Here is a 22719-nt window from a genome sequence, read left to right as displayed (position 1 = left end):
TAATTACTCTCACTGACAGTGAGGTGACAATATGGAAGCTGATTTTAGCATTAGACACAAAGTTCGTGCCCAAATTTCAATATGCACAAATAAATTCGTTCTTAGACATACATTAAATGTGTCTTTTGTGTAAAAGACATCTTTAAGTATTTTTTGTGCCAAATGAGATTGAAAAGGCATAAACCCTTGTTTCGTGCTCCTTGAAATGTGCCTTTAGACCAGTTTTGTAGTAGTGGTTTCTTATTGAAAACGCCTTAGTAGACTTATTCACTAACCCAAAAGAAAAAGATGAGAAGAGAGAAGAGGGAGGAGGGGCAATGACGCTTCTTCCTCCTCTCCCTCTATGAAGTTTTTCCTTTGAAACTCACAGAGGGAGAGAGCGGCTAGGGTTTTTTTTTTTCTTTGGGCTTCTTCCTCCTATTACGTTGTCAAGTTAAGCAAATTTGATCTGATTTGATCTAACTTTAGTTCTTATTGAGTCAAAGATAATTTTATTTCTGCAGTTTTTCTTAGTCATAATCAAGTCCTATAAATCTAAAGTGTTTAAGAGATAGATTGAGTGGTTACATACATAATTGATTGCAAATATTTTGAAAAGACAAAAATGTCATCACATATTGTGGTTGCATATTGCCATGTTGATGATTTTTAGAAATATACAAAAATAACATAGAAGGTCAGAGTTTTCTCTACGGTACGAAAGAACTGGGTGGCCGGAACCGTGAGGGAGAGAGGAGAGAGTGGCGTGAGAGAGAGGGGGAATTCGGCTAGGGTTTTGAGTATAAGTTTAGAATTACCTCATGTGTGTTGTGTAGCCGTGTATTTATAGAGCTCTTGCCTCCTAAGATTTGAAGAATAATCTCAATTTAATTAGGATTATTCTTACCCAAAAATAGGAGATTGGAATTAATCAAAGGGATTTGATGGAAATCTCTTCCTTGATTTAGGGAGAGATTCTCATCTTAAATCAAATATTATCTCCCTAATTAAATAAGGTTTAATTAGGATGATTATATGACCTAAGGAATTTTTCTTTTCCACGTGTCACCCGTTCATTGGTCATCAAAATATTTGTTCCCACAATAATCACAAGTTCTCAGCAGCATGGTGGGTAAGACGGCTGTAGAAGAGGAGGAAGTGGCAATGGTTTGATTCCCCTTTTGTATGCTTCGAAGTCACCATTTTCATTTATTTTAGCTGGTTGACACAACTTGTTTAATAAATAAATTATATAGATATTTTATCAAGTTGGCGAATTAATTCGAATATGACCCAAATTTTTATCGTGAGAGTTGAACGGCTAATCTTTCCACTTTAAAGCCCTTGTTATCGTCATGAAGATGTTCCAAAAGCGAAGCACTTTTTAGAATAATAATAAAAAGTGACCAAAATTTAATGTACCATATATAATATATAATTATATATGTGGTAGCTTTCAACTTTGAAGCTCTTCTAAAGGTGGTCCTCCTCCTCCTGCATAAAGAGCCGTTCAGAATATAAATCACTTGCTTGCTGTTTATTTTATGATCTTCAAAAAAGCTAGTTGCCAATGCCATGAACAAAGACAAAAGTTTTCTGACAAGGCTTCAAATAACTTTTTTCGGGTCAATAGGGTTCACAGGACAAAACTTTATAGCTAATGGTTGGCAATAATAAATTTGTAAAGGTAGATGTTGTTGCCTTTAGTGGTTGGAACTTGAGACTTGTAATTTGGAATTTCTTACTTTACAAGCTTGGTCAAGTTTATTTCAAGGAAAAACAAAGAGATACTTTTTCATGTTTTGGCCTTTGCATCTCTCACTTGCTTTCAATGGATGTGATGTGATCTTATCTTATCTCTGTATAGTTTGGTCCGATTGTGACCTTATCTCTTGTGTTCTTGATTTTGTTTTCATGTTGGTTTCTGAATTGTTGATTGGTTTCTTCTCCAAATGTATTATTCGAATAGGGTAACTGCTTTTTTCTTAAGAAATAGAAATTTGAAGTTGAGAAAATTAATATAGGAAATAGAACATTTATTCAATACTTGCCTGTGGTATTGTTTTTCTAAAATACTCTATTATTTATCTGTAAAAAAAAAAAAAAAAAAAAAGGGCTAAGATTTCCTTTGTAAGTCCTCAAATAGGCGTTGATATGCTCTGGACCTGAGATGGAGTAGCTTCTCCTCCCCCTAAACGTGTTTGAACCAAAAAGTACTCTATTACCTAATTAAGGAACCCTGGACCAATTTTTTTTTTTTTTTGCCCTTCGTTACACTAGAAGGAATCAAACTTTAGAACTTTTTTTTACCAAAAACAAAACTTTATATTATCCATATCACATTAAATTAAGAAAATTCTTTTTTTTTTTCTTTGTAAAATAGTTAACTAGCTAAAGAACATAATCCTTAAAGAAATTATAATCCTTAAGTACTTTTCATTGTTCTTTTCTTTATTGCATTTGATAGGAATTATAACAAAAAAATTCCATTTCATATTTATCTAGTCCAAAAAAAAACTCACACACATTGTGATCTATGAGGATTGATATATCGTCATATTCATGGTATACAAATAAATACTACTAATAACTAAGCTATATTAAACTATTCTTAATATGAATCATGAAGCGCAATTAAAATATTAATCCGGCCTACACATCCTAGGCAAAATGTGTACCGCCACAACTTCCAACATCGGCGGCGGCTCCACCACCCAAATTCGCGGTGGTGTCGCCACAACATCTACCACCACAATCTTTCTTCCGTTAGCACAAACCACACAAACTCTACCCCTCCCGGCACAAACTTGCTCAGCCTCTCTTAACACAACCGACTCCATCACCATTTCCCAGCAGTCATTTTCATCAACATACTTGTTCAATACTCCTTTTCTCTCATCCACCACATACATCACATCATCATCATGACCATCATCATTGATGGTTGCAGCAGCTGGCCCATTCCATCCACCAAGCATGCCTTGAGGCATGTCTTGCCACGTGTCCTTCTGCACATCATAGACAACCCCTTCTTTGACTGCATTGCCCTTTGAATTCACCATCCATAGCTTCCCTCTGTACCCAATAGCCTCCACATCCTCCCTGCTAAACCTTCCATCTTTAAGGCATGCCTTCTTAACCCATGACGAAGAAGCCTCCTTTCTCTTCGTGTCCCACTCTTCCATCGACCTCGCAACATCTCCTCTATAAGTTGTTCCAATCCCACTAGCCACGTACACTTTTCCACCCACAGTCCCGACTCCACACCAGCGGCGCGGCTCGGGCAGCGGGGGGCCGAAGGACCACTGGTTGGACAGTGGTTGGAACACAAGAGGACGAGGCATCGCTGGTGTGAACTGGTGGGTAGTGGCAGCAACGAGGACAAGGCGGCCGGAGACGGACAACCATTGGATCGGTAGTTTTCGGGAGAGGAAGGACGGGTGGCAGTGGAGGAGTTGGAGAGGAGGGGAGGACGGAGGAGGAGGGAGAGATGTCCATGTGTTTGATATGGGGTCTAGTGAGGAGAACTGAACGGGGGAATTGGGGTTGTGGTGGTGGTGATGAGGTGGTGGTGGAGAGAGAATGGCGTAGAGAGAGAAAAAAGGAGGGAAGGAAGGAGAGTAGATAAGGCGCCGCCATGAGCGGCAAACAGAGAAGAGAACGGAAGGGTTGATTTTTGCAAGGCAGAGCTGTGCAAGGTGGTTTGGTAAGCCTGGCAACAGCAAAGTCTCATCGGAAGAGGCTTGAGTTCGACAGTGTTTTGGTTTTGGCATGGCTTCTTGATCCATAGAGATTCATTCAAGCATTATTGTTTGGGGGGGTCTTTGGAAAATATGTGCAAATTGATATTGGATTTTTGGGGCCGTTCGGGTGCCCCAGTAGCCAAAGATGACATTAGCAATCAGTGCACCTGTATACTGTATTTAAATTCGTTGGATAAGAAGAAGAAAAAAGTGACACAAAATAAAGACAAGGAAAATTGAGATGTATGATCAAGTAGGGGACTGTTTGGAAGCGTTTATAGCTTGATGCACGAAAGGCCTTTTTCCATCGAAGATTCTCGAAAGAATTTTTATAATAGAGACAAAATCAGGAAGCCCTAAGTCTCCTGACTTCGAGGTAAGCTGCTACTGCAACTCTCGACAGAAGGGCCAAGTTCCAACTTTTGCGAGAGAATGACCGCACCATATTTTTCTGAGCCTTCATAGACTTTGTTGCGCCACCCAAAACTCACACAGGGTTTAAGTAATTTATGGAGAAGAGCAAAAAGGTTTGAATGGATTTTAGCTGAAAACCAAAAATAACAATTACGTATTTGGTTATATACCCATTATTACCACTAGTGATATAAATAAATCATATATCATTTAATTTTTATAAATAAATCCCAAAAAATGATAGATGGCCCTGTTAAATTTAATTTTGATTACTAAATTACTTCGCTGCCCTATTGAGTTTTTTGAGTTTTTTTTATTTATAAGGTTTTAGGGTTGGACATGTTTTAAGAAATCAATAGCAATTTTGTAATTTATAGGAAGTTCGAAGCCTCTTTGTTATGTTGTAAATGAATTTTTGTTTTTTTTTCTAAAGTCCATTGCATATAAAGTTTTTTTTATAACTTGAACTCCTATATTGGGCATAAAAGTGAAACTCCCGAAAATAATAAATTGAGCATGATAAATATACAGAGTTGTGCCAAACTTTTTAAAAGGTTCACAAACAAAGAGCCCTTTAAAAGCTGCTTGCGTCACTCTCCACCGAAAGTCTGAAATCAATGGATGGGCTTCAATAATTGGTGTTTTTCTTTGGCCAAAGTTACCGAGGGTAGAGGGAAATTCATGAGGTTTTGAATTCGGACCGACCTGGGAGCACACCAAAAGTCGGAGTCAATCCTACTAATACCCAATAATTGGTATTGGTGTTGAATAATGGGATATGGGCAACAGTCCGATGTGGATTGATTTCACCTTTAAACAGCAATTAAATTCCGTTTTCACTTTTAAACCGCAATTACATTAATTAACCCTTTTTTCTTCTGGATTAACTAATCAACCGTCAAGTACATAGCATTTTGGACTAAAACTAGAGGAGAAATTAAACAAAGGCATATCAATATTGTCCTACACCCACTAGTTCCAAGTTTGAGTCTCCTTTACCCTCCCTAAATATGATTTGATTAGGCCAAAAAAAGAATTATACTTCTGTGAAATTGAATTCTGAAGAATTAATCATCTTTTGGATTTAACAATCTCACTGCACATTATACTGTACAAACAAATCAATCCATACCGCAATGACAAAACTAGTTTGAATAACTGAAGGATTGTCAAAGTTTACATACAAAATGGTTACAATTGTAGCATCAATGCCTCCCCGCCATCATGGTAATGGCTCTTACAAACTGAACAAATGAGTCATGAGGACAGTTCCTTGAGGCCAGGGTCCAGCCACTTCCAAACAGACAGGAGACCAGTTGCGTCACCACTGAAAAATAGTCCCCTGGGCCCTATCTGAATTGCCCGAACTTCTCGTTTGCCAAATAATCTGCCCCTCTCAGTAAATCTATAACCACACAATAAAGTGAGAATGGAATTTATCGTAAAAAGAATCGGAGCATGAAGAATCTGAGTGTCATGTACTCACGATGGCAGTTCGTATAGGCGAACAGAAGTGTCATTGCATGAGCAAAACAAGATTGGCTTAGCTTCTGCATCTGGCATTCCGCTAAGAGCAAGAACACCCTGTAGAATGTACAATAGCACCATCAAATTAGGTTAGCCTTTACCCTGAAAACAATATACATTCAAATCTAGAACATTAACGGATCAGAAAATCAATTATTCTATAGATCCCCTATAAAGAAAAAACATTTTGAAACATCATCTTATATAAGAATACAAAATTTAGAGAAGCAATTAAATGGCACAAAATTGATGTTCTACACGTTTTCCCAGTTCACTAGGAATCACTAACTGCCTTATACTCTAACAACCATAATACCGTAACTACATAACATAACAAGTGGAAAAGGCTTTGTGAAAGGAAAGCATACATGTTCTTCATTGTGAGTGTAGGTCACTTCCAAGTTGCCTCCTTCAGTGGCAACCCACACCTTTATTGTGCAGTCCAATGAGCACGAGAGCAGGAATTGATCCCAGCAAATAAGAGACATCACCACATCAGAATGCGCATTTAGTGTCATAATACACTGTAAAGTATCAAGGTCCCACACCTGAAACAGGAAGATCATAATAAATCATCCTATTACACACTAAATGCAGAAGTTCTTAAGAATCAAAGTTCTATTTTATTTTTTTCTGAAACATCATATTCAGTTTCAAACACTATGCCAACAGTATACTGTAGAAGTTGAAAAACTTGTTCGTAGATGCCACAAACTTACCCTGATTGTTTGGTCCACAGAACCTGAGTAAAGCCTACTGCGCCCAACAGTTAAACATACCACAGCTTGAGTGTGGCCTTTCAGAGTTGCAGCCAGCTGAAATGGATTACTTTCACAACAACCTTTCCACACCAATATAACACCATCCTGCACAGTATTAAAAGAAACAAATAATTCATGTTAAATGGCACTATTAATAAACGGATGAAGATTATCGTAAAAGCCCAGCGATGCAATTATTGGGAACTTGCAGAACTGTTACGGTCATTACCTGTGCCCCGGCAAAAAGCATTTCATTAGCAACCACCATGGCGTGCACTTGGCCAACAGGTCCATTCAGGTTGAATTCAGCGTTTGTCTGAATGTTCCATGCCTGCAACATCACGAACAATCAGCATGTATATTGAACCAACATTTGGTACAACAATGAAGTTAAAAATGAACAAGCTCAAGTACCTTGACAACATTTGGTACACCAACAAAAACCCATGGGCCCTCACTAACTAAAGAACCTGCTTCACCACCAAGATTAATCACACTGCCACATTGACCAGTCCGGCAGTCCCAAACTCTGGCTGTTCCATCTGTACCGGCTGAATAAAGCTTGTCAGATGTTTCAGGAAGTGCAATCCCAGTGACAGCCTGTTAAAATACATTTCATCATAACAATGATAGTCCAACTTCACAAATAAACAAAAACAACATAGAATTATCTATTCTCTGTAAAAGTGAAAAAAAGAAACATAAATTTTGAAGGAGACCACGATATACAAAAAAAACAAAAAAAAACTGCCTTTATGTGAGCTTTATCTTCTATAAACAACTGAGTTTGGCAGCATGTGAATTATAATTTTGAAAATCAAAATCACTAATAATAATACAAATTACAAAGTAACATGGATAAAATACAGAAAGTAATAGCCAAAATGATTTTTTTCCTCTTAACCTCTTCAACTTTTCTAGGTTCTTGTGGAAAGAAAACAGAGAACAAAACAAATTAAAGACATTTATTTTTGAAATCAGAAGTACCTTCTTGTGCCCTTGGAGCTTCGCCAACATTGAGAACCCAGCTCCACGAAACCATGTATGCAAATACGGGCATCGATCACCTTCAACACAATTTCCTACTACCCAAAACTTGCAGACCTTTTCTGGGGACTTCTGAACAACATTGCTTTTCTGAGTAGCATTGTATGCATTGCCCTTCTGAATAGCCTTCTGCTTTGAAATGTGAGTGTTCGCCAGTGTAGAGGGTGCACTTGTGTGCAAGAACCTACAGAACTTCTTAGTGCACCTTCCAGCAATCCAATAGGCGCAAACAGTTTTTGAAGATACTCCTACTGGTCGAGTATAAACTGAACTTTCTGGTCTCAGCCTTCTCACTTCCTTAGTGGCCATACTATAAACACAAATATAGAAGAAAATGAAAATCACAGAGACACAGCTTCCGATATCACCCAAGCAGAAACGTTATATACCAACAAAACCCTTGATATCAACCATACTCTATCCCATCAGCAATTCCATGAAAATTCGAATTTCTAAGGCAGCACGAAGAAATTGAATGACTAGAAATGCTAATTTCTGGAGAGAACCCTTAATTTGATTCCCCAGATTCTCAAATTCAACATTTCGTCCACTCTTCATATATACGTACATATATATAAATATATATACACACATATGAAACCCTAGAAGCTTCAAAATTCCAATAGATGGGCGAGCACACGGAAAGAGCCAAATTCGATTTGCGAAACCTTCCTTCCATGTTAAATCCCTTAAATACATTACGAATTTTATTTCTTTTCAAATTTAACCTCCAGCGTCTCCTAAAGAAAACTATAAGTAAGCCTAAGATTGAAACCCTACACCAGCATCAAAACCAGACGAAACCATCATCCTCGTGAGACACGCGAACGTCGAAAAAATAGCTTCTTGGGAATCCATTGACGGTGGATAAAGAAACGAAATCCTAAGACGCGTACGGAGAAGAAGAAGCAAACCTGATAGAAGAGAGTTGATTGGGTGAGAGCTTTGAACTTTAAAGCGATTCAGTTCTTGTTCTTGGCTGATTGCGAGCGATCACAGAGAGGGAAAGAAGGAGAGAGCGATTGAATACTTTTTACACTGGTGTGGAGCTTATATACCTATCGTAGTTTACCCTTTTTAATTTGCGAAATTGGCTTAAAATGGACCACCTTGCAACCTCTTACTCGCTAATGGAATTCTCTAATGTAACATTCCAATATAGCATATGGTGAGCAAAAGTGAAAGTGCAACTCTGTAGCCGATTCTACAGCTGAGTTCGAATCCCCGATATTAAAGTAGAATATCATTTGTGTCGGAAAAAAATAAAGAGCAAATATCTTGCATCCATTGAAAATTCTGTTTTATAGATTCTATAAAATTTTAAAAGCCTTTTCTTTTTTTTTGGAAAGTTGAGCAATGTGGTGAAATTGGATAAAGCTAAGATTTCAGTAAGTTGATAGGAAATCTTGACTGAAGCCATTTGCGCTTGCTTCAACAAAGGTAGAGAAATAAACGAACTTTTTAAATCAAAAATCATGAAAACGTTCCTTACCATACATATCCATCCAGCGCAGAAGGTGGTACGTTGTTTGATTGCCAGTGAAAAAAATGCAATTTGCAGTTTGCATGAGTTACTCGTTATTTTTCTTATTCATTTATTTTTTTCTAATACAAGCGATATTGAAAAATGAGAGAATCCAACACGGAACCTCATGTGCATGCATTATATTTCGAATTTTGAACATTGATTTAACCTAATCTTAACTAATTTTCCTACCACTATTTAGACTAAATTTGTTAGATGAACTCCATTTGCTGTCGTATAGAATCCATTTTGCTCACAACTAAAACTAGAAAATCTTCAATCTCTTAGAACCATTTGAGTCAGGAAAAAAAGTGCTGCAAATAGTAAGATGCCGCTACGGTACAGGAGCTGAGAATAAATGAAATTTTTACAAAAATTGTATTCCAGCCAAAATAATTGGAAAAATAAAGGCACATCATCTTGTGATAACTCTGAATAAGAAAATAAAAGAAGAAACGGTCCATAATCTCCAATTGCTTTCATTCAATCGTTACAGAAAATTCAATGAAGTGGAATCTAACAAATTTTACTATAGTTTTCTACACACAGGGCCACTATTTAATATATACTCGTTTAAATAAAAAATAAAAGAAAAAAGAGTTTTACCTATATAAATTAAGAGGCCGATAATCTGAATGTCTTGCCAATTGGACATCAGTGCCCACCCAAGGGCATAGAGTATACCAGGGTAGCAAAGCTAGCTCTTGGCATCATTGGTATACCCAACAGCCCAGAGACAAGCAGATGACACCAGTGAAGCAATCAATACGGAGAAAGTTGGATTCTTGTCACTTCAAAAAATTCTGAATCACTTTGTTTCATGGTCATCACACTTCATTTGATTATCTGCAGATATAACGTATTCATATAATGTTATAGGTCAATGACGCAGATACGTATACTCATGTGAAAAAAAAGAACGTACATAAAAATAAAAGCAATCAAGAGTGCTAATAATTTTTTGATCGGCAGAAGGATGTGTAAGATTAACCATAATGGACATGAAAAATTGAATACAATAAAATAAAGGAAAGTTTCTTCACGTCCTGTCATCAACTACTCAACATACAAAAAACAGACAGGCCCAGTTTGCCATTTTGCAAGAGAGCCTGATAGATCCAGAGGACCAATGTCCATGTTTTTCTCTAAATTACAAAATGAATATCTATTCAAAAGCATACATCTGAGTTAAAAAAATATAATGCATGGAAGCATATAAAATGACGTCATTAGTATTTTTGTTTTGTACAATACAATATTTAGTTTTTGATATCTGAATCCAACACAAGTTCAAGTTCATTATTTCATAAGGAAGCATTCCCACTTCCTTTCTTCCAAAGATCAACTGTTCACAATGAAAAAGGAAAAAAGAAATCTCAATGGGACCTTTAGACAGAAGAACTTACCATTTCTTAGGTTCTTCTGAATTTCCTTCATGATCCCAAATCCCATTACCATGTGCTGAGCCCAAGCTAGAGCCATTTTCTTGGGTACCTGGATGAAGCATGTGGGAAAACCCCTGCCCTATGGACTTCCATAATCGCGTAGGCAGATTAGATTGCAAACTGCCAGCACTCCTACTAGACGATGGTTCAATTGCCCTAGCCACAGCAGGGTCTAATTCAGAGAATCTTACAGCACCTAAGACTTGTTCTGGAAGCTCTGATTCAGTTTGGCCCTCAATGAGAAAGGCAAGGTCAACAGTCAGCGTTGTTATATAACCAAATGCCAGATGAACTATTGCACTTGCAACCATGGAAGATCCAATATCCACATCTACTTCTAAGAAATTGTCTGATACACAATATTTACAAGAAAGGGCACGCCCAATTATGCATATGGCCTGCTCCCCAACTGCTTTCCTCACAATCCAAGGACCCTTCACAATGTTGGCAATCAATTTAAGCCTTGAATTCCTAAACCCATCATCACCTTTTAAGAACCGGTCCATCAAAGACCCCTCAGGAATAGGCTCCTTGGTTGTAAAATATGCTACAGCACTATAATTATCCTTACTAGGAACTTGTAGATTGAAAGCCCAAACAAAAGGCTTATCACCTGTCCGACACTCGTCCTCAATAGCCTTTCTCACACGACTGTTGGGATGTTTTAAGACCTCCCCAATTTTTGTAGAACCTCTTATCCAATCAAAACCAAGAGGCTTTAGAAGGTATTCACCAGCAGGAACTTTAACCCTGTTTGTCAAGTACTCAGGACCTCTAACCATAAACTTGTCCCCAGGTGGAGAAGACCAACCATTTCGGCAATTTTCTGCATCAAGAAGTGGAACAGCTCCCTCTGATCTCACTCTCTCTATCCATTCAAGCTCCTTTTTTCCACCAGTGCTGGCCATAAGATATGCCTTCAGCAGCAATCTATCAAATAACAAAACAAAATAAGAAACATGGGAATATGAAAGGACTATAACTACCTTCCCGAATTAGGTTAACTTTTTGTTGTAGATACACAATAATTACAAATGGCCATATCTTGGAAATTGCAACAGGGCGCCTTGTGCATAAATTGTACAAAGACTTTATATAATAGACCATAATCAAGATAAATACCCCAAAAATCAGAGTAAAGTGAAAATTAACTAGTTTATTACAATTAAATTAACTCCTGAAGCCATAAGGAGACAAGAACCTTTTCTTTGATGAAAAGCAAGCGTACAAATCCATCCAAAAGGACTTCGTGAGACATTTATTATAGCAACATATAACATTTCCACCCACCACTACATTTTTCTCCGTGAAAATTAGTTTTCTTTGTACCCTCTTTCCTGGCACGCTTCTTTCAAAAACGAAAGAAAAATTGTTTATACTCAGCTCTCCTCCCCTATTCTTCAACGTTTAACAAAAGTAAGAATTAAAACCCACACAAAAGCCCAATTACCAGCTACAATTATGAGACATGAACCAAAAAAATTCGAACCTTCACAAAAACTAACCTGACTTCAAAATCCAGAAAATGTCATTAATTTTAAATCAGAAACTAGGCCTTTATCACATCTTGAACCACCAAAACAGCATGTCAGCAACTAATCAATTCATCAAAATCCCAATTTGATGATTCATATAAGCAAGAACACCAAAATCAATTGCAAATCCTATTTGATAATTCATAAGTCTCAATTGCAAATCCCTAATTGATACTTCATAAACCCAAAAAATAATCCCCTACTTTTAACATAAAAAAATTGAGAAATGAAAAGAAGATTACCTCACGAATATAGGAGCTTGAATCGCTTGAATTAAGCCTTGAAGGTTGAGTGCAGCAGCGAGCTCGTTCTTCTCTTTTCTTTCACGGGTGCTTGAAGGGGCGGTTATGCGTGCAGGGTGATGCGTCGGGTGGGCTGGGTATGTTATTTTGGGCTTCTCATTTCAGTTTTTTATTTTTATTTTATATATATATATATATATATATATATATATATAAATTATAAATTTTTACAAGCAAGGACGTGGGAAATCGAACCTAAGACCTCGAATATAAGAATAAAAGCTTTTAACTATTTGAGCTACAAGCCTTAATATAAGTTTATTTTTTTATTATAGACTTATTTACTGGAGCACCCCTGAAACTTCATTCAAATCTCACTTTACTCCCCAAAGTTAAAGTAGCCCATCAGGTCCTCGGCTCTAACGGGGAGAGATTTCGAGGGAGAACGGGAATGGGTATGGGGATCTTCGATTTTGCAAAATACCTTATCGGAGATGGGCAGGGGATGGTATTGTTATCCCCATTTCCGAACCCGGGGCAATAAATAATGTAGGCTTATTATCACAAAACGTCCCTGACGTTTGCGAAATTATCACACTGCATCCCTAACGTTTTTTTGTATCATTAATGGTCCCTAACGTTAATACATGTACTCTTAAATAGTCCCTCTGTCAAAAAAACCGTTAAATCTAAGGGTATAATCGTCAAATCAATCCAAAATTATAATTTTTTTTTCCTTCCCTTCTCTCTCTCTCTCTGTTTCTCTTTTTTTTTTTCTCCTCTCTTTCCTCCTCTTTTCTTCTTCTTTTCCTTCGCTGTTTCTTCTTTCTCTCCCTTTTTTTTTTTCTTCTTTCCTTCTTTGTTCCTCATTTTTCTTCTTTCCTTCTTTCTCTTTTTTTTTTTTTTTTCCTCTTTTTTCTTCCTCTTTCCTTCTCTCGGGGTGGTGATTTGGGTGGCTAGAATGTTGGGTTGGTGGGCTGTGGAATGGGGCAGGGAGAGAGTTGCAGAGAAAGTACATAGAGGGGCAGGGGTATAAGATCCCACGGTGGTGGTTATGGAGGTCGAGGTGGTGGTTTGGGTGGCTAGAGTAGATGGGTTGGTGGGCTGTGGGAGCAGGGCCGTCCCTGAGATTTTGAGGGCCCTGTGCGAAACTTTAATTGGGGCATCACATAATTTAATACGAAAATACTATAAATAAAAATTTACCGTAACTTAATGTTATAAACAATTTTTTTATAACTAAAAGTCACCATCAATAAATATGTAATGACAATAAAAAATCAAATTCATAAAATTTTAAATGTTTCCATTTGATAAAATTAAATGTTTGGTACTATAAGATCCTTGTGCCCCTATAAGGTATCTTACTGCCTTTAATAAGCAATCTATGTTTTAGTAGGAAAAAAAATTGGCAATCATAGATTAAAGAGAGATTGATTGAAAGAATAACAAAAATTGTCAAGGGATTGAAAAAAGAACCAAAGAGAGATTGATGAATGATGATGATTACTTACTAGAAAAGCAGAGTATAAGAGAAAGAAGAAATCATAAAGGTTTTTTTGTTTTGTTTTAAATGAAGAAAGTACTTTTTTTGGAGGAGAAAACTTTTTTTTTTTAAATTTTAATTTTTATCAAAAGAAGGATAGGTAAGGAGTAGAAAGTGTTTGGGGGATATATATACCCTCTTGTGGTTACCTTTTTTTTTTTTTTTTTTTTCAGACCTCATGTGGTTAGCTTCGATGTTTCCTTTTATTTAAAGGCTTTCTGTTTTTTTTAAAATATAATAATTATGTAAAGTTTTTAGTTATAATGCAAAAATAATATAAAAACAAGCAAACAAACTGACTTCAGCAAGATTCGAACTCTGGCACTTCCTTAATTGGACATGCGCTGTTGCCAACTCCACCAGACACGCCCTTGTGCAACCATTTGGCACGCTATACTATATATATAGTTCCTATAATATTAATATATATATAATATAAAGAATTTTTTTTTCGGGGCCCTCAAGAATCGGGGGCCCTGTGCGGTGGCGCCACTTGCGCCACCCCAGGGCCGCCCCTGTGTGGGAGGGGGCAGGGAGAGAGTTGCAGACAGAGTAGAGAGAGGGGCAGGGATATAAGATCCCACGGTGGTGGCTTTGGTGGTCGGGGTGGTGGTTTGGGTGGCTAGAGTGGTCGGGGTGGTGGTTTGGTTTGGGTGGCTAGAGGAGAGAGAGAGAGAGAGAGAGAGAGAGAGAGAGAGAGGGAGAGAGATCCAGAGATGTGATTTGGATTTTACAATAACTAAAAATGTCACAATTTGAGGTGCTGTTGAGAGCTCCTGCCCTTCAATGGGGTTTATATGCCAAATGGTTGAAGCTGAAAATGACTGAGAAACCCAAGACAAAGGTTCTGAAATCTGCGTGAGTTATTTGGCCTCGTTCATAATGCCTGCCTGCTTTGGGTTTATCGACAACACCCCCAACAAAAAAGAAAAAGCCAACAGATTCACACAAAAGGGTTTTTATTTTTTGGGTTTTGGTTGGTGAAAATGGATCTTTTGACTAAAAGTGAAAGCAATAACAAGAACAGAGCCAGTTGTGGTCTTCTGCATCACAAATTCACAATAAGCCTCTTTCTATAAAAGAAAGAAAGAAGAAGAGTGAGCGGGGCCAGGCGGAGAGAAAGAAGAAAGAAGAAAGAAGAAGAAAAGAAAAGAAAGAGAAGAGAAGGAAAAAAAATTATAGTTTTGGATTGATTTGACGATTATACCCTTGGATTTAACGGTGTTGTTGACAGAGGGACTATTTAAGAGTACCTGTATTAACGTTAGGGACCATTAATGATACAAAAAAACGTTAGGGATGCAATGTGATAATTTTGCAAATGTCAGGGATGTTTTGTGATAATAAGCCAATAATGTATTTATTTTTAGTTACTAAACATATAATATAATATAACAAATAAAAAGCTACCCAAAACAATTGCGTGTTGAAATTGACATAAACTTCCATTTGTCTGTGTTGTACTGTACCCACACTTTCCTTGACATGTTAAGCTTTTTTTTTTTTGGTTGAATCAGTTAAGCTAGTTTAGGCATGGATTCTGAGTCTCTACATTTAGCTCTCGTGCATTTACCTGCATTTCACAATATCTAGACCATTTAAATAATCTAACTGTTTAAGACATGACACATCACAATGTAAGTGTTTAAATTTTTTTTATTAGAAAAATTGTTTAAAATTAACAAATATTTTATTGTTGAAATAAAAACTAGCCTCTTCACACTCGCTTCAGAGCCTGCGAGAGGTTTTTTATTAAAAAAAAAAATAATTTATTTTAGAATTAAAAAAAATAATGGGTAGTTGTATTCCATAAAAATAGGATCCATTATCTTATTTTTCTTTTAATTTTAATTTTTTTAAATATGAAAAAGTGTGAATTTACCATATTATCCTCATTTAATTAATAATTTCAATTCTTAATGTTTGCATTAACCAAGGGAATTTTATGGTATTTTGAATGTTTCACCATTCTCTGCCTTTTGCTTTATATATAATAATCTCTCTGCACGCGCTTCCACACCTGCGAGAGGCTTTTTTTAAAATTTAAAATATTTAACTTTTTTTTTAAATTAAAAAAGATAATGGGTAGTTGTGTTCCATAAAAATAGGATACATTATTTTTCTTTTAATTTTTTTTTTATGAAAAAGTGTGAATTTACCATATTATCCTCATTTAATTAATCATTTCAATTTTTAATGTTTGCATTAACCAAGGGCATTTTCTGGTATTTTGAATGTTTCACCATTCTCTGTCTTTTATTTTATATATACTAGCCTCTCCACATGTGCTTCCGCACCTCTGAGAGGCTTTTTTCTAAAAAATTTAAATTTTATTTTAGAATTAAAAAAGATAATGGGTAGTGGTTTTCCATAAAAATAAGATCCATTATCCAATTTTTCTTTTAATTTTAATTTTTTTTAAATATGAAAAAGTGTGAATTTACCAAATTATCCTCATTTAATTAATAATTTCAATTATTAATGTTTGCATTAATCAAGGGCATTTTCTGGTACTTTGAATGTTTCACCATTCTCTGCCTTTTACTTTATATATACTAGCCTCTCCGCATGCGCTTCCGCATCTGTGAGAGGCTTTTTTAAAAAAAATTTAAATTTTATTTTAGAATTAAAAAAGATAATGGGTAGTTTTTTTCCATAAAAATAAGATCCATTATCCGATTTTTCTTTTAATTTTAATTTTTTTTAAATATGAAAAAGTGTGAATTTACCATATTATCCTCATTTAATTAATAATTTCAATTCTTAATGTTTGCATTAATCAAGGGCATTTTCTGGTATTTTGAATTTTTCACCATTCTCTGCCTTTTGCTTTATATATATATAAAACATAAACTAAAAAACCACACCCTTCTCCACAAAAGTTTTTTGTGGGGGCTGAGGGGAAGGGGCTGGGAGGAATTGGGGATTTTAAGGGAAATCTGGGGTGAGGTAGGGGAGGGTGGGGAAAGGGGGCTAGTAAGAACACATACAAATTAAAACTAATCGATCCACTTATAACCTAAAGTATTATATGAAATATCAAAATGGATTGGTATATTATTTCAATAATCAATCTCTCCACTCATCACCATTTTCAGTGTACTCAATTGACCAATAAAAACATAACCTACGGTAATTTTTTTTTTTTTGGTTTGAACCATGAGGTGGTCCTGGATGGGCCCCAACTATGGGTGGCACCTTTAAGCCTTAACCACAACCCAGACTAATCCCCACTCACACCGGGTCGGCCCGTAAGGGGTAAAGTATTGGCCAAAGTGGTGACTCCGTACGAGAGCAGGGATCGAACCCCTGACCTCTCTTAAGGAATGAGAGTGCCGAACCACTCACACCAACCATCTTGGTTAACCTACGGTATTTTGATTTGTATTGATACCCTGCTTATATCATGGTTCGAGGGGGAATAGATTTGTGATTTCTCAGGGTTAGGCTTGGCCAGAAAAATGGCAGCTTGTATGGTGGCTTGGGCAGTGTTGGAGTGGGTAGTGGTGGGGAGGGGGAGTTGGTTTTCAATCTGAATTTTGTGATTTTATATTCTTTTAATTTTAAATTGAACCTTAATTTTTTTAATTAATTTTAAAAGTTTACTCACATGCCATGTGTCATATCTTAAACGGTTAGATTATTTGATGGTTTAGATATTGTGAAGTGTAGAGGCTCGGGATTTGGGATCCATTTCCGAGGAAGATTTAACACTAGCAAATAACTTGAACTAAATTTAAAGATTGTCCAGAACATACTTATATATCCATTTCCGAGGCAAATGTTTTTGCGGTCGTGTCTGATATCGATTCAACTGATCTAGCTTATTAATTATTTGCCAAAGGCCTAGGTTCAATTAGTCAATGCTTTTCTAACAAACTGCATTTTGTTCTCTTCTATATCAACCTCGTGGTTAAACAAGGAACGGTTCAAATGAAAGGAGGCCCCTGGCTTGTATGAAAAATCACCATAAGCTGGGTTCTCCCGGCACCTTCTGAATTGAGCTTGATGAGTTCGATACCTATGGTTGCATAGAAAGTATTTGCCCCTCCACATCTCATACATTGATGCTGAAACTGAGACTGGCACATCAACGTTCTGGTTCCAAGGAAGTGTTATTATATCTTCACTTTTTGATCCAGCACCCTCACCCTTAATTTCTTCTTCATGCACAAGTTGGATCCCGAACTCCTTCACCCACAAACCGGACTTGACTGAAACGCGTATTTCTTCCCCGCTTTCCAGTTCATTGTCCCCAAAAACCCAGTGGCTTAGCCATAACATGTCTTGGTTTTCTCTGGGAAGGCCCATTGCCACAGGGGAGTACGTCCACATAAGACCCTTGGTCTCATTGCTCACTTTAACAAAGTGTTCACAGAAAACATGTGGACCATCCTTGTGATCGGGGTGTCGTGCGTATAAAATGCATGCGTTTAAGCCTCGAATCTTGAGATTAAGATGTGAAGGTACAACAATTGACAACACGGAGTTACACAAGCTCTTGTAGCTGAACCAATCTGGAATCTTGTTCCCATGAAGGAAGATGCTAAATATGCCGCATTCGTTCAATCCCTGTTCCATGCAGATCACATATGCATATGTAAGTATATATATATATATATATATATATATATATATGTACAACAATTACAAGCTAGCAGTTGTGTTTTCCATATTGGAGAAGATTGTTCAATCATTAAAATCGTGTATCAGATTGAATTTTAATCTTTTTACATTACTAACCTACGAACATAAAACATATTCTCTAAGAATGTCAATCTAATTAGTTTCCAAATTATTCGAACAGCTAGCCCTTGGGCCATAGAAATGATAACCATAACAACTATAAATGAGAGAGAGAGAGAGAGGAGAGAGAGAGAGAACCTGAAGGCGACACTTCTTGGTTGTATTTGTCAAGTAGTTGATCATTTCGACCTCAGAGGTTTCGTTGGATTCCAAATTGAACAATCCCAAATTTTTTATCATTTCTATGTCAACATTTCTCAATGGTTTCATTTCAAACAAGCTTTCTACTTCAACTAATTCATTGCAGTCCCAAAGATTCTTACTCATTGATGTGAAAATGTTTGGTAAATTTGTTACTTTTTTCAATGATGTACAATGACCTGCTTCCAGTGAGTTTAAACTGGCTGGGAGCTCTGGAAGCGCTTGGAGCTTTGCACAACCATCTACCAACAGAGTCTGGAGCATAATAAGACCCTTCATGTTTCCTGGTAGGTTCAGAATTGGGGTTGCAGATAGATCCAAATGCTTCAATGACGATAGGGCACCAAGTTCACTAGGAATCTCTGCTACATTGCAGTGAGCAAGACTTAGCCTTTCTAATGAATGTGGTAAACTTGCCAATGAGAAAGATACAAGATTTCTTCTTGGCAATATCCACGACTCAATCGATTGCCATAACTTAGTTGATAACAGATTGAATTTCTTCATAGCACCAACTGTGGAGTCTACCTGATTTGTTGCATTTGTGTTGGAATGAAGCTCAAGTTTTGAGCAACCCGAAAGAATGAGGTCCTGAAGAGATCCCAACCTTCTAATACTCGTTGGAAGCTTCATCAGATTTTTGCAGTCTCTTAGGTTCAAGTGAACAAGGTTCTCTAAATCTCCAATGGACTCATTAACCTCAACCAAGTTTATGCAATCTTTAAGAGTTAATCTCTCAAGGTTCGGGAGCCCTGACATGTCAGGGGTTGTCGTTAGGCTATGTGAATGGCTGAGGTTGAGTGTTTTCAGCCTTGGAAGAACCTGTTTGAAAGAGAAGTAAGCAAATGAATATACCAAGCTTCTAAAATATGTAATGATCCATAAATTTCTTTGTGTGTGTGTGTGTGTGTGTGAGAGAGAGAGAGAGAGAGAGAGAGAGAGAGAGAGAGAGAGAGATTAATACAATACCCTGTATCCCTTCCAAACATGTTGCAGGCTGCTATTCCGCAAGTCAAGAACAACAAGATTTTCCAAACAAAAATTGGCTGGTAGTGATTTCAAAGGAAATCCTCGCCAAGACAACCATGCCAAGTTTTTTGGAAAATCTTCAAAACCTCCACTGATTTTTACATTATAGAGCTGGAGAAGCTCAAGATTGTTCATCCTTGCAAATGCCTCTGTTTTGAAGTCCACCTCATTTGATGCAGGAGCTGATTTTGTTGAGGAAAAGTTACTTGCAATGGATTTCCAAGAGAAGAAATCAAGTCGACGACGTCTTGAAAAACTTCCATCATAATCTTCAACATGAGATCGTTTTTTGTTACTTCTACTAAACAATGTCTTGCAAGACTCATCTTCCATCAACTTAGGAAGGTTGAGCATGAGGCCCTTAATAATTTCTGTACCCTGTTAACAAATCAGAACATTCAATAAGTAACAAGACACACAACACAGTTGTTAATCATACATGAAAATAAAGGAAATGTTGTTCTTACAGTCATTTTTCTCAGAATATTAAAGGCATCTTTATGCCACACTCTACTACGTCTTCCCGGGTCTTGAGGTGATTCTTCGCGAACAATTCCCCTCCCCATGTCTCTAAGTAAGTGATGCATGTTCAACCTGTTGTCTTCATTGTTAATTTTTACTAGACATCTGTCAACTAGATTTTGAATTCCAATCCTTGTGTAAAAATTAAGGTTGTCCAGTATTGTAATTGTAAAATCCTTCTCCTTTCCAATGAAGAAATAGGCTATATGGAGGAATATATTTTGGTCATTATCATCTTGCAGAGAATCATAGCTTATTCTAAGAATTTTTTGAATCTTGACATTAGGAATTTCACATAACTTCTGTAATGCGCTATGCCATACGTCTACTTCTTTCCCAGATAAAGAAGATCCCAGAACTTGAAGAGCTAATGGAATTCCTCCACAATGTTCTACTGCAGGTCTCGAAAGTTCCATGTAGCCTTCGATAGGCTGGGGTTGTCCGAAGGCATGCCAACTGAAAAGCTCAAGTGATTCATACTCATTCAATTCTTCAACCTCAAACATTGTGCAACCTTCATGAGCTTTTAACAAATGTTCATGTCTGGTTGTTATGATAATTTTACTTCCTGGATAAAACCATTCTCTCATTCCAAGAATTGCATTAAATTGATCCAAGTCGCTCACATCATCGAGAACAATAAGAAGTCTTTTGTTACATACAGCATGTTTGATCTTGATTATTCCTTCATCTATGTTGTCTATTTTCTTTGCTTTCCCCTTTTGGATATCCGAAAGAAGTTTCCTTTGCAAGCGAATGAAACCATAGGGCTGTTCTGCAGCTTCTCTAATATCTGCAAGAAAGCTGCTGCCTTGAAATCTTCCAAAGTTGCGGTTATAAGCAGCTTTGGCAATGGTGGTCTTGCCAATTCCTCCCATCCCATAGATCACAGCTACACCAACAGCATTTGATCCATCTTCTAACCACATGTTTATGCCATGCACGCGATCGTCTATTCCAACAGCATAGGGAGCAACATTCAATACCTTCGGATCCAACTTATTTCCAATCTCTTTAACAATGTCTTGGATAAACTGCCACTCATACCTATGAATTTTCGATCATATCAAAGTATAGAAAGCAACATAAGATCATGTTTATTAATTTTTCCTCATAGATCGAGTGCATTAATTTGATAATATATCATTATCTGAAAAGAACATACAAAAGCCTCGTCCTAATGCAAATTGAGTATAGGATATTTATAAAAAAATAAAAATATTCCTCATAAAAGTGCTTGACTACCCCAATTACTCTAGCCATTACTTTAAAACATGTCAAAATTAATGAAAAAACTAATACCTTCAAATTAAAGTCCATGTACAGTAGTGAGAAACTTTTGGGAATAAATTTTACCTATCTTTTAAAGCCATCCCTGCCAGATCTGCAGCATCTTTAAGCGCTCTTCTCCATTCCTCCACCTTGTTCATCTCCTCCTTGAAGCGCTCTTCATGTCTAGAAAATGCTTCTGCAAAGCTCCCTCTCTGGTTCCTGACATGGGATGGATCCACATGATAGAAAACCGGCATAACAATATGGCCATCATCATGTTTTCTACGTTCCATTATCTTCGCCAGTTCGTCCAAGCACCACCTTGAGGAAGCATAGTTTTGGGAGAAGACGATTATCGATACTTTCGACTCATTTATTGCTTTGTTCAACTCTGCTGCGATATCTGTTCCTCTCTCGATTTCATCATCGTCTCTAAACGTGTGGATTCCTGCCAGCTCCAAAGCCCTATAAAGGTGATCAGTGAAGCCCTTGCGTGTATCTTCGCCTCTGAAACTCAAGAATGCATGATAGCTACACCGGTAAGAGGACGAAGAAGAAGCATCATGCAGCATGGGGTTTAATGCAGCAGCCATTGATGCAGCAATGAAGGAATGAAGATGATCAGCTTACAAAATTGTGAGAGAGGCAAGCTACTATGTCAAAATGGAGATGCCCCAAAAGAGTAAAGATAAGAAGAATGTGGGAATGAATGGACAGTGATCAAAGTGGTCAAAAAGTCCATTGTCCCACCAAGCCACCAAACACTACTGCTATGATTCCAACTTTGAAGAGGAATTCACGTAAAATTTTTCGAAATCCACAAAATGCCCTCTGTTCAGAAGAAGGTCAGGAGAAAACTATGTAAGGTGCAAGGGTAAAATGAAACTTTCCCTTCTTGCATTATTTTCTCCCACATAATGAGGGTGCTTCCTGTTCTCCTTGTAGGCTCTCAGCAGCAGTACAAGGTTTTTTTATTTTTCATCAATCTTTTTTCACCGTTTGATTTGACTTTTTATACAGTTAGTTTTGATTGGATTTTTACCTGTAATGCTACTGTTTTGCTGTTATTTTTTCTACAAATATTTTGTTTTTGTTTGGTTGCCATCTCAGTCTCCTACCTGCTCTATTGAGTGACGTCTACTTTCATATTTTTACTGCTTTAGTTTTGTTTTGTTTTGTGTTTTT

General features: G+C 37.0%; 3 protein-coding genes and 1 pseudogene across 4 annotated transcripts; all 4 read right to left on the bottom strand.

Moving 5' to 3' along the window:
• Nucleotides 1–2426: 2426 nt before the first annotated feature.
• LOC110768065 (F-box/kelch-repeat protein SKIP25 pseudogene) lies at nt 2427–4251 on the bottom strand (annotated as a pseudogene).
• A 942-nt stretch (nt 4252–5193) lies between these two features.
• Nucleotides 5194–8608, bottom strand: LOC110768053 (zinc finger CCCH domain-containing protein 48-like). The gene is made up of 8 exons (XM_021971731.2): nt 8386–8608; nt 7412–7781; nt 6839–7024; nt 6654–6755; nt 6383–6529; nt 6032–6211; nt 5623–5720; nt 5194–5541 (listed from the first exon to the last, which is right to left on the bottom strand). The coding sequence occupies exons 2-8, from the start codon at nt 7778–7780 to the stop codon at nt 5394–5396; spliced, it is 1230 nt and encodes a 409-aa protein (XP_021827423.2). The 5' UTR covers nt 7781; nt 8386–8608; the 3' UTR covers nt 5194–5393.
• A 784-nt stretch (nt 8609–9392) lies between these two features.
• Nucleotides 9393–12377, bottom strand: LOC110768066 (ENHANCED DISEASE RESISTANCE-like protein (DUF1336)). Of its 2 annotated transcripts, XM_021971750.2 has the most exons (3): nt 12219–12377; nt 10403–11371; nt 9393–9842 (listed from the first exon to the last, which is right to left on the bottom strand). In XM_021971750.2, coding segments are annotated over exons 2-3 (948 nt in total). In that variant the 5' UTR covers nt 11350–11371; nt 12219–12377; the 3' UTR covers nt 9393–9841. The 2 variants fall into 2 exon arrangements, with proteins under 2 accessions (XP_021827442.2, XP_021827441.2); XM_021971749.2 differs by lacking the exon at nt 9393–9842 and having other exon boundaries at nt 10399–11371.
• A 5108-nt stretch (nt 12378–17485) lies between these two features.
• Nucleotides 17486–22311, bottom strand: LOC110768648 (TMV resistance protein N-like). The gene is made up of 5 exons (XM_021972465.2): nt 21619–22311; nt 20208–21309; nt 19681–20118; nt 18649–19533; nt 17486–18336 (listed from the first exon to the last, which is right to left on the bottom strand). The coding sequence occupies exons 1-5, from the start codon at nt 22125–22127 to the stop codon at nt 17617–17619; spliced, it is 3654 nt and encodes a 1217-aa protein (XP_021828157.2). The 5' UTR covers nt 22128–22311; the 3' UTR covers nt 17486–17616.
• Between the last annotated feature and the right edge of the window lie 408 nt (nt 22312–22719).

The sequence above is a fragment of the Prunus avium genome, chromosome 2 (genome assembly GCF_965620075.1).
Source record: "Prunus avium chromosome 2, drPruAviu1.hap1.1, whole genome shotgun sequence".
NCBI lineage: Eukaryota > Viridiplantae > Streptophyta > Magnoliopsida > Rosales > Rosaceae > Prunus > Prunus avium.
This window is presented reverse-complemented; position numbering and strand designations above follow the sequence as displayed.